This window comes from Rousettus aegyptiacus, unplaced genomic scaffold, assembly GCF_014176215.1.
Source record: "Rousettus aegyptiacus isolate mRouAeg1 unplaced genomic scaffold, mRouAeg1.p scaffold_m13_p_11, whole genome shotgun sequence".
Classification (NCBI taxonomy): domain Eukaryota; kingdom Metazoa; phylum Chordata; class Mammalia; order Chiroptera; family Pteropodidae; genus Rousettus; species Rousettus aegyptiacus.
The window spans coordinates 46099894-46112830 of record NW_023416286.1 but is presented as its reverse complement, the minus strand read 5'-3'; the positions used below and the strand labels follow the sequence as shown (position 1 = coordinate 46112830).

Below are 12937 nucleotides of genomic sequence, written 5' to 3'. Positions count from 1 at the left end.
GACACAAACCCAAGCTTTTAAGAAGATAAGATATATATAAATAACAGAAGAAAAATAGAGCTGAGAAAAATAAGATGCAATTTGGTTCAAAATATTTAATTTAGCCATACAAAGAAATGTAATACTCAGTGGCATGCCTTAAAAAATGGCCTAGTAAGAAATGGGCACTTTTCATGATAGAACGAGAGCTCTACATTCTATACTATCTGATTTCCTATTATGAATCAGAGTCTGCAGTTTCAAAAGGCCCCATGATTACTCATAATTACTCATAATTTCTTCTTTTCTTCTTGAATTGTATTATTGGCTGATGAAACTTAAATTTCTCATTCAATTCCTTTCCTTTATATAGTCTGGTGCTTGGGGACTCCTCCAAGTTATCTTTAATCATTCTGATAGAGGTTATAATGACCTGAGAAAGCTTCTGTTTCTACTGGAGATTTAATTTCTCTAATTGACTAGCATTTCCCAGAATTGCTGGATTAAAAATGATAAAAGATCTTGCTGTCTAATATGATTTACTCTAATACAGACTTCTTCCCATCACTGCAAGGAAATTCTCTTAATATGACACTTCCCACAATAGCTCTCATTTTTTTTTTTTTTTAAAAAAAAGCACTTAAAAATTTACATAGAAATCAGTATTATAGTCAATGTATAATTTACAATTTTAAACCTAACAGCCATAAATATTGAAATCACTTATGAGTTCCACTTACTGAAGATGTTTAAACAGAGTGAAGAATTTAAAGTACTTCAAACAATTAATTTAGAATTTTCTAGATTCTGAGCTTATACAGGCCTGTTTGTACAAAACGATCCTGTTTCAGCAAATTTCTTTTGAAAAGATAAATAACTGACAAGTCATTAGCTAGAATACCTAAGAAAATAAGACAACTTAAATTAATAAAATTATAAACAAAAGAGGAAACATTACAACTAATATGCAGAAATACAAAATATCATAAGAGACTACTATTAGACAATTATATGCTAATAAATTATATAACTTAGGAAAAAAAGAGGTAAATTTCATGAAATATACAACTTACCAAGACTGAATCATAAATTAATAGAAAATCTGAACAGATCAATAATGAGCAAAGAGATCGAATCGGTAATCAAAAACTTCCCAACAAATAATTCACCAGATGGCTCCACTGGTGAATTCTACCAAACGTTTAAAGATGAATTAATACCAGTCCTTCTCAAACTCTTCCAAAATGTTAGAGAAAAAAAAACACACTCAAACCCATTTTACGAGGCCAGCCTTACCATGATACCAAAGCCAAACAAAGGCATTACGAGAAAAGAAAATTACAAGCCAATATCCTTGATGAACATAGATGCAAAAATCCTCAACAAAATACAGCAGACTGAATTCAAGAGCACATTAAAAGGATTATGTACCACGATCAAGTGAGATTCATCCCTAAGATGCAAGGACAGGTTCAACATCCTTAAATTAATAAATGTGATAGACAATTAATGGAATGAAAGATAAAAACCATATATATCACTTTAACAGATGCAAAAAATCATTTGACAAAATTCAACATCTTTCATGATAAAAACTCTCAACAAATTAGGTACAGAAGAAATGTACCTCAACTTAAAGCCATATAAGTCCATAGCGGATATTATACACAATAGTGAAAAGTTTAAAAAGCTTTCTCTCTAAACCCAGGAACTAAACAAGGGTGCCTACTCTCACTACTCCTATTCAACGTAGTACTAAAAATCCTAGCCAGAGCAATCAGGCAAGAAAAGTAAATCAAAAGTATCCAAATAGGAAAGGAAGAAGTAAACTTGCCTTTGTAGATGACATGATCTTATATATAGAAAATCCTAAAGACTCCACCAAAGACTGCAGGAACTAATCATCAAATTTAGTAAAAGTGCAAGATACAAAATAACATATGAAAAGCAGTTACATTTCCATACACAAACATAGACTATCTGATACATGCTACAATGTGGACGCACCTCAAAAACATTATGCTAAGTGAAGAAGTCAGACACGGAAGGTCATATATTGTATGATTCCATTGATAATAAGTACCCAGAATAGCCTGTCTTATTTAAAGTTCACCGATGTTTTCTCCTATCTGTTCAAACCTTCATTGAACCTCCTCCCCACCAAGTAAAATTTTCATTTCAGTTATTTTACTTTTTAACTCCAGAATTTCTATTTGGTTCTTTTTTTTTTTATAAGTTCCACTTATTTATTTGGTAAGACATGGTTCTATTTAGTGAGACATGGTTCTCATACTGTTTAGTTCTATTATATGGTTTCTTTTAATTCTTTGAACATTTTTACTACAGCTGATTTAAAGTCTTTGTGTTGTATGTCCAACACCTGGGCTTCCTCAGAGACAATTTATAATAATTTTTTTTCCTATGCATGAGCCATATGTTTTTGTTTCCTCATATGCCTCATAATTTTTAAAAACTGAATAGTTTAAATAATATAATGTAGCAACCCTGGAAATCAGGGTTTGTTATTGCAATTTGTTGTTGTTGTTTGTTTAGTGACTTTCATGAACTAATTCTGTAGTCTGTAGTCTTTGTTGTGTGTGACTACTTAGTGGTAACCTAATGATTAGAGAGATTTCCTTAAATGACTGGAACCAGTAAGTCTCTAAGTCTTTGCCAAGGAACTTCGTGTTCATGTTGGGGCATGCCACTAACACTCAACCTGGCAGTTAACAACTTTGTTTAGCCTTACTTCCTTCTTGCACAGAGCCTCAAGGTCATGCAGAGATAAAATGTTAGGGCCTGTTTAGGTCTTTCGTAAGTATGAGCACAGCCGTAGACATGGGCCTGCCCTTTTAGATCTCCAAGAATGTACCGGAGCTTTTCAAAGCCGCTGTGCAGATCTCACTCTCCAGCTTCCGCTTTTAAGCTTTTTGGTTAGTCTAATGTTTGCCCCAACTCTTACCTACCAGCCCAGGCAGCCACAGTTACAGACTTTCTATAATTGTTTTTGACCAATACCCCCCCCCCCCCCGGAGAAAAAGGCTTTTTCCACTGGGAGAGCTCTGAGTCAGGTCAAATAAAAATAATCTTGTAAGTGGAATCTTCCAGGGGACTCCCAGACAAGTCAGACAATGACGTTCTCCGGGAATGACGATCTAAAGGAGCTCTGGCCCCATTTTGGCCCCTGGTGGCTGCCAGGCTAGGGTTCTTGCTGTGCTCGTGGGTTGTTGGGATTTCAAGATTACTGACTGCTAAAGAGGGAGGTGGGAAAGGGCAAGTTAAAGCTCCACAGAGCTCCCTGTTCATACCAAAATTCAGTCATTTTTCTGGGATAAACACTTTCTAGATTGTTGCAAGCTTTGTTTAATTTCCAGAGTTCTTAAAGAGCTGATTCTAACCATTTTAAACAAATTTCTTATTGCTTTTATGGATGAGGGTGTTTGTTTGCAGAGGTCTTTATTTCACCATTTCGCTGACATCACATTTCTTTGTTTTAACTGTTGCATTACATTCCATTGTATGAACTCAATATCGCTTAATTTTTTCATAATATATTCCCCCAATATATGGAAAATTTTCTAATCTTCAAAAATGTAAGAACAGTATAAGTACTCGCATATCCTTGACCCAGATTCACCACGTGTTAACATTTGCCGTAACATTTTTTCTTTCTTCCTCTGAATGTTGAGAGTTCAGAGCAGACATTATGACAACTTTACCCTTAAAGACAAGTATCTCTCAAAAACCAGGACATTTCCTTTATAACGTTATAACAACATAATAACCACACTCAGGAAATTTAACAGTGTCACAATACTATAATCTATATGCCATGTTTGAATCTTTCAATGAACCATTTAGAATGCTGAAAAATATAGGCACATCTCCATAAAGCGCTGGTCCACCAAGCGGAATCATGCTTGGCCCCTTCCCTAGCAAATCCCAGGTGAGATGGTCACAAGCCTGAGGTGTGTGAGGTGCTTCTCAGGGTGCATGACTCCTTATCTGCTTAAGAAGGATTCATTGTGCTGCATTTTTTCATTTTAGCAGATGAGAGTTTCTAAAAGTTCCTCGTTTAAGAAAAAAGTAAAACAAAGCACAATTCTGCTCAAATATCAGAAACAAATCAAAACAAAACAGAATGAAATCTCTCTCCCCTTCAATATTCTTGTGGGATGTCCTGATAAAATCTTTCTGAGGGTACGTGTCAAACAAATCCCTTCAGAGAGGCATGCCATGCTGATACACACCATGGCAAAGCAGGTCTCTGACAACACACACACACACACACACACACACACACACACACACACACACACACCTCTCTTATGTCACACACTTGCAATGGCAGGGCAGTGTCTCATTTCTAGTACTCTAATCTCAAAGCTGATTCCTCTGAAAGATGCTTTTGTGTCCTCATGACTGTATAAAGATAAACCTGCAATGCAGTAAATGTCAACTTATGCTAATCATCTACCAGTTAAAATGTTTTTCAAATTTCCTAATATGGTAGATCCTTGAATAACACTAGACAGTCAATGGCATTTCATTATAATGTTGATGAGACACCACAAGAATTTAACTCTTGTTTATATTAGCCTATGGTAAAACTGGTTTCATTATACATTGTTTTGCTTTAAGTCACAGAACCTATCAATGGCATTAAATGAGGACTTACTGTGCACAGCTATAAGCATTTCTCAAAGTGTAGGCCGTGAGCCACCCACATCAACATCACATGTGGAACTCATTCTAAGTGTTGGTTCCCAAGCTTCATCTCAGGCCCACTGACTCAGAATTTCTGGAACTGGAATGCATATTTTCAAAAGCACACCAGGTTATCCAAAGCACATTTATATTTGAGAGCTACTGCGTTTGGCTTTAATCTGAGATTAACTGAGCTTAATACGGAAAAGTCTGCAGAATAAGAATCAGATACTGAAAACTGATTTGTGTTGTTTTCTATGGCAGTGGCTTTTAAATACTTTGACTGCAACCCTTAAAAAGCAATATATTATACATTAGGACACAATACAAGCGCACGCGTGCACACACACACACACACACACACACGCACGCACAGAAATTAAAGTTTCATGAAACAATACTTATCCTTACTGCTGAGAGGCACTCTGATATCATCTATCTTATTCTATTTCAATTTTTTAAAACACTGAACATAACCCACGAAATCTATTTCACAACCCCCTAATGAATCACAAATTGCAGTTTGCAAAACACTGATCTATAGCAATTAACTGAAAAGTAAATCTCAAATAAGTAAGCATAAACCAAGAGAGAGTAAAACATTGCACATAGTCATTAAACTGGATTTTTAAAAGATGTTCTTAAAACATATACATTTATTAGCTGGATTTAGAATGGTGTAATCACACTGCTGACACCCAAATGAAATAAATTTCATTTAGACTGATTTCAAATCTTATTACTTTCAACTAACCATTGTGGGTTTTAGGAGGGAGTATGTTGGAGTGAAAATTTGGTGCAATTTTAGACTGGGCATCCTAGAATTCACAGACTAGGTTCGTACCCTGGCTCTCCCACAGGTCAGAGATGGCAGCCCGAGTAACAACCTCGCTATGCCTCAGTTTCTTTATCTAGGAAATGGGGCTAATAATAACAACATCTTTCTCATAAGGTTGCTGTGAATGTTGAATAAGATAATCCATGTAAATAATAATGATTATTATTCAAAGATAAGGTGCATTGAAACAAAAGTTTTACCATATTAAAAGAATGATAAAAATGATATTCAAATAAAGCTTCTTACATAAGTTTTCATATAGATTACTATGTTTACAAATTTACTATACCTGTCATTATCTTTCTCTTAATAAACAAACACTGAACATATTCTGAGTAAGGCACTCTGCTAAGTGCCGGAGCTACAAAGAGGCATGCGATACAGTGCTACTTATTAAGCATCTTATAACCTAGTTAGGACAATAGAAAGCAATTTAAATAGCCCAATCATATGCCAAGTGCTAAATATAACATGTGCTGAAAGGGAGTACAGTTCAGAGAGGAGAGGAATAAAGGTCAGGAAGAGCTCCAGAGGTGGGGAGCCAGGTGGGGGGTCTGAGTAAGCAGAAAGAGTGGAGGAAATGCCAAGTAGAGGAGAATAATGGGAACAAAGGCAAAGGGGCAAACCATGCCCCCAGTTTGGCTGGGGGCCGTAATAAGTCATCAAGACAAAGGTAGAAGTAAAAGCCGGTTTGGGTACCAGGCTGGGGTGACGGGTGAATAGGAAGGTTCACCTGAAGGCAGAGTGGCAGTGTGGCAGTGTGAGATCAACTCGGGCTGGCTGCAGAGGGCGGGGCATTCCTAGGAGAGGTGGTCTCAGCAAAGTGGCACCACAGAGGGGTGGGACACACCCCGAGGCATCAGCGACATTAACACTGGAGATATCACCAGTTAACAGAATGAGGACATCAACGCAGAAAACTGCGATTCTAATAAATTTTGCCAAAGTTTCTGCAGCACTGCTTTAAAGCACTGATCCACTCAGTCTCTAGCACCAAGTTCTCTGCTATGGGTAGAGTAACCTCTGGATTTTCTCCAGAATTTGAAGTAAACTTACATCCCTACCACTCAGATGATTTTACTCTTCACGTTCAGATTCTATTCATTTTTTGCTCACCAAGCAACATTCTGATTGAGAATTCAGCTTGCCAGGTAATTTGATACTGAAAAGAATGCTTTGATAATGAGTCCGTAAGCATTCTAGTCACTAGAAAGAGTATTTCCCATAACAATGTCTAAACTGGTCTTCCACTTACCCATCAGACTCCTGTGAATTTGGTTATATGTATCTATTAGCAAATGTCTGGTCATCCTCTGATGTGCTCAGAAGGTTCTAGACCCATTAGGACTGAGGTTCTCAATCCTGGCTGTGTCTTGGGGTCACCTGGATAGTTACTTAAAATACCTTGGAATGGGCAGCTGACTGCACTCAAGACCTCTCCAGCGAATCCCCTGAGGTGGACTGCTACTCTGTAAGACAATGGCTCTCAATCCTGGCTGCATGTTAGAAGCATCTGGGACATTTTTAAAAGATCATGCTCAGGGATGGCCACTTCCAGAGATATTAAAACCTATCCACTGTGCAGAGGACATACATTCTAATAATTGACATTCCTCATTCCTAAGCAGAGATGAAAAGGATATTGCAATGCACTGCAGTCGAGAGATTTCTATTTCACTTACATTTAAGATATCCAATTATTTCATTCTCTTTGATCTCCTTCAATAGGGACCATAGCTTTAAGCTGCTACTAGTTTTAAACTCTTAACTCTTTATTGATTTAGAAAAGAGGTCAGCAAATTTACTCTGTAAAGGACCAAATATTAAAGTTTAGGCTTTGCAAGTCATATGGTCTCTGTCACAACTATCCAACTCTGCAGTTGTACTACAAAAGCAGCCATAAATAATATGTAAACAAATAAGTGTGCCTTCATTCCAATAAAACTTTATTTACAAAAACAATTGATGGACAAAATTTGGCCAATAGACTGATTCAGAATGTTTTAATAATTATAATTAGCATTCTGATCTTGTGCACATGAATACAAAATTAGTAACAAAACATGACAATAAATACAAAAGTGTACTAAATCTTGAATCTTATCCTTCGACTGTCATCCTAGTACCATTTACCAGAAACTCAAAGTAGAGGCCCTGTTTATATTTAGACCATATGAACCTATTCATACTATTTCTGCCACTGAGTTAACTATTGATCACCCTCCAAGTTTCACTTATGGAGAAACTACCCCCACCCCCATTACTCAACTGAAATCCTACATAGCTCCATGGCAAACCAGAGAGGAGCATGGCAGTACCATTCCAGCTTTCTTACTCATAGAAAATGCCATAGATATTTATTTATTAGATAAATACTTGTGGTAGGGGAAAAGATCTATCTCTACTGCTTTTGAATACATTTATTCCCCCATGCGACTGATCAACAAGGTATAAACATACAAGCCTAAGTCTAAAGTTTTTGGTTAAATAATTTCTGTTCAACTGAGTAGATTTAATCGAGGATCCTGTCCCAGCCATCACTTCCGGCTTACCCCTAACCTCTCAAAATGCATCATGAATGAAAGTCAGAAGAGTGAGACTATTTGCTGAGTGGATGAGATATGAGTATGGATACCACTCAGCCTGTGGCTGAGATGGAGCTCAGTGCATGGCTGTGCCGCCCTCCCTAATTCCTACTCTTCAAGTAAAGATCTCAAATCTATAGTTCTAAGAAAGATGGCATCCTATCATGTGGAAGGCTCAAAGGAGCCCGTGCTCCCCACCCTCACTGCTCAGGGCAGTTTATCTCAAAGTCCAAATCAACACCCTGCACAATGAAGACTAGTGTCAGACAGAGTAAGGTGGTCTCCCAAGGAAGGAGGACGTGAAATTCCCCCAAACATGGCCAGCAATCAAACAACCTCCTAGTTTGCCCACACTGTTAGGAAAAATCAACCTAAAACAGAAGTTTCAGCCTTGGATGTGTATGAGCTCAGTCGCCCTGATTCCTGATTATGGCTCCACTTTGTACTTACTTAGAAGTGTTTTCAAGTATTCCTTTGACCTCATTCATTTCTTCCTTCCCAAAGTAAACAACAGTTAGATGAATTCTCCCATCCTGCTGGATGCATGTCTCCCTAGAAAACAAAACACATGTGTGTTTAGGCTTGTTTTCACAATAAAAGGCAAGGCCCAAACAAATACTTATTTTGTAAAGTGCAAAAGGATTTTGAAGTAAACTGAGTGAACCGATAGAACAGCAGCGATGAGGCGGCAAGACATTTCTGGCTGACCATCATAATTACCTTTATTTTTATTGATCTTAACAAGAAAACAATGAAATTTCAATATGCGGATCTGGTAAATGAAGACTCAGATGCGGGAGGCCACACAGGCCCAATCTGCCATAGGCCTGGCCCACTGGGGCCATCCAGTGCCAGGAAAAGGGCACTGGATCCTACCCTTCTTTCCCCTAAGAAGACTATGAAATAAAGAAGACACTAATTCCATTTTACAGCTGAGAAAGCTCAAGTCCAAAGAGGGTGAGATTAGAATCTTTGATTATGGCTTTTCTTGTGTGTTCTAAATACTAAAGTTCTTAAAGACCGAAAGAGCAAAGGTAAAAAGGCATTTTTTCATTTTCAACTCTAGAAAACCTTGGTAACCCCAGTGGCATGACTGTCTGAGGGCATGACAAGGCGGGAGCACAGTTGCCAAGTCTCATCCTTCCGGAACAGACACAATCACCTTTACTAGTTGCCCATTTCTCCTCTCTGTAACTCTGATTGTCCCAGGCACCTGCCAGTTCATGTTCCAGGGTCCCGACAGCCCTCTCAGGGCCAGGCCTCTGGCTCTGCACTTGTCTAGAACGGTTCTCCCCATCGAAACTCACCTGTTATTTGCATATGTCCTGTTCTCTCAATGATAACACCTAACTCACCTGTTAAGATTCTCTGCTGAGGGTTTGCTTCATATACACATGTGTAATATGTGTGTAAATGTATGTGTAGATATGTGTATATGAATATGTATAAATGTATGTATATATGTTTGTGTACATGTGTACATGTATGTAGAGTTATGTGAGTGCATAATTTTAACAGGAGTTTTCTGAATGTAAGTTAATGGAAAGATTCTGCTGGTGAGATCTTATTTTGTGATATTTTAATATTTTGCACTTCCTTCCATTTAATTCCTTTTGTCTCTGTTAGCTACTTTCCTTAATCCCCATACAACAATGCACATCATAGATTTCTCGAAATCTCTGAGCTCTAATTGCAGAAGCCAATTTATTCGATGCTTTTTATAATGACATTAAAAAGGGGTCATTGTCTAGCCAGGGTGGCTGGGAGGAATCTAAGGAGATAGAAGATATGATTCTTGCCCTCGAAAAAACTTACACAGGAAATAAAATGAGTTCAAATAAAATAAGGACAACTCATGGCACTGATCAAAAGTACAGAGAATTCAGAGAGCATAGCAAATCCTGTGGGCTGCAATGGCTGGGGCCTTGAAGGATGGGAAAGGTATAAAAACACAGAGAGGAGCAAGAAGAGAATTCAAGGTGAAACAAACATCAGGGAAGATTACATCGACCATAGGCAAGAGGCACGCAGGGCTCACTGTGGTCACAGGCTTGGCTTTGAGAATTTTGTTTCTTTCCTGTGGAAGAAAGGTAATAGCTGCCTCTGAAACCCAGCCTGATGGCAGAGCTCTTAGAAGCAGAAAAGAAATCAGGAACAGAGGCATGGGATGCGGCAATGTGCTTCAAAACTGAGAGCTCCCTCACAGCCCCAGTCCCTGCAGACTGAATCTTCACTTACCAACAATAAAATTCTCTGCATTGAAAGGATCCCTTCTGCAAACTTGCCAGATAATGCTTTAACTTCCCTTGCCAGAGCAGAATAAAAGCACACACACAGCGCCAAGCGCTCAACAAACCATGCTTTAAAATTATGCGTGCAGTTGGAAAAAATCCATCCTAGAATCAGGAGAGGGTCACCTGCTGAGCCCGAATAAAATGCATTCTCGTTTCTCTAGTACCATCTTTGCTGGCATTTTAAAATCCATTCAAAGCACTACCCGTTTCAAGGAATAAAACACATATATTTGAACTTCGCTCTTCATTCAGCAGCTGACGTTTCCCAAAAAGGCAAAGTAGAATTAGTTCTTAGGTCCACCTCCAGGGGTCCATTCCATTTACTCATTTACTCCTTCCTTCATTCAACAAACAATAACCAAACAACAGGCCATGTTCCAGATATTCTACCAGGGGGTCTTAAAAAATGAATAAGACATTTCTGCCCCTGAGAAGTTCTCCATCTACTGTGCCTGACTGAAACTGTCTACAATGCAATAAACAAATGCCCAATGAGAGGATGAGCACAGCAGTGCTACGAAAACATCACTGTCTGAATGGTCCTGTAATTATTGTGTTTTTCAAAAGAATTCTCACTAGACTTCAATCTCAAAGATATGTGTAAGAGAGAGTATATGTGGGTGACCGTGTACATGAGGATGTCTGTATTTTGGTGTAAATTATTTGTACCTGGACACATGCTGCCTGGATCCCTTGAGCTAACTTTGTTGTGCAAGGCATTATTCTTGATGGAATAAGAACTAAAAAGAATATTCATTTATGGTCCCTGTTGGGGGGCCAACCATCCAGTTTGCCTGGGATTCTCCAGGTTTTAGCACTGAAAGTCCACATCCCAGGAAACTTCTCAGTCCCAAGCAAACCTAGACAACTGCCTCTGGGACTTTACGGCATATTGGAAGGAATGAAGAGTTATAAGATAAGGCAGGATGGAATAACTATAGTAACAGTTGGATGGTCTACAAGGGGTGTTTACATTTTAAAGGAAATGCATTGGAAAGAGGTTTCGAATAAATTAATTTCAAATAGTTATAATCACAAACCATATACCAAAAATAGTGGAAAATGGAAAAAGTTCTGCTACCAATAATGACCAATGAAAGGGACATAATAGTCTGTCTTAAACATCGCAAAGAGGAGGGCAAGGCAAGAAACAGATGATTCCATTTTAGCCTCATGTGGCTCCCAGCTCCAGCAACTGCTTCCAGAAGAGGAGCTGGAGAAGCAGCCAAGGTGAGGAGAAGGCAGCAGAGGGGAACGGCTGGTCTGGGAAGAGGCAGGAGCCCCAGCCCCCATTAAAGGATCTTGGCACAGGGGGAGCACAGCAGAGTATTTAGTTTCTCCACATTGTGTGGAAAGTGGAGAAGGAAGGTAGATGTAACCTAATTATGCTTTGCGAAGTAGCTTCTGGAAAAAAGGTGGACTTGGCAGAACTAAAGGACAAAAGACCATCACATTTAGTCAAACTCCTTCATAAGAGCAGGGAGAGGAGAAGGGATGAGGGATACTGACAGTCAAATGAAGTATCTCATATATGTCTCTGTCTCTCTCTCTCTCTCTGACACACACGCACGCATGCACGCGCGCGCACACACATACACACACAGAGTTAAATAAAAGGCCAAAATCTTTTTTCCTCTTTTCCACTTATGGGAGTTTTGGGAAGAGCTGCTGAAGACAACAGGTAAATGAGATAAGAGAACTAAATAAATGGGGCTGATTCTATATTTCAGGCCTCAGTCTTTACCCAAGGGCCCATTCTGAGGGCCAAAAACCTACCCCTCAGGGAAAAGACCCATCCACAACTAGGTAGAGTGAGCCTGATACAACTCACATATACATCCTAGGGCTCAGAAGAGTCACAGAAACTGGAAACCTCCAACGAAGGCTGAAGAGAGCCTCAGCTGCATTCTTCCTCTCCTTTACCTCTCTTTCAGAATACAAATGAAGTGACTAGAACAACAAATACCTTGTCTTCAGATTCTAGGTAGGAACGGGACACAAACAGTTCTCAGTCAAGACGTGAAGGTAGCCAAAGAGAATCCATCCCTACTTCAGAGCAAACAGAAAGTCTGGGTGGCCCTCCACGCGCCATGCAGAAGAATGATAAAGATAAGCATCGGAGCTACCACATTTCAATAACAACAACAAAATTAAAGAAGAAAGCAATAGTGTTCAAAAAGCCAATGAAAAACCTAGTCTGAAAAAATATATAACTAAAACAGAAGAAAATATTTTACGGTATTTCATACTTTCTTAACAAAAATGTAAATTCGATTAAAAAAAGTTCAAAGAGGAAGTGACAAAAACAACAGATTAAGGTTAACAGGTATATTCTGTGCTCAGAAAACATATTGATAAAACAAACAGAAGTCATAAATTAAAAATAGCAAGGCACAGAATAGATATATCTGAAAATCGAATTCCTCATGTAAAGGAAAGGGTTATGTGAAAGCAGGTAAAAGACAAAGGCATTAAAAGATAGAGCGAAGCTAATAAATGGAGAAGACCTGAGACTATACGATTGTGTCTGCGAA

The 12937-nt window shown here is 38.5% G+C and overlaps 1 protein-coding gene across 6 annotated transcripts in view; it reads right to left on the bottom strand.

The window, feature by feature from the left end:
- The window catches only part of CSGALNACT1 (chondroitin sulfate N-acetylgalactosaminyltransferase 1), a 272752-nt gene that overhangs the window by 19169 nt on the left and 240646 nt on the right, over positions 1 to 12937 (bottom strand). For all 6 annotated transcript variants that reach the window (XM_036228761.1, XM_036228764.1, XM_036228765.1 and 3 more), the window contains one exon: positions 8560 to 8661. In XM_036228761.1, the coding sequence (XP_036084654.1) occupies positions 8560 to 8661 (102 nt within the window). The remainder of the gene's footprint in view (positions 1 to 8559; positions 8662 to 12937) is intronic.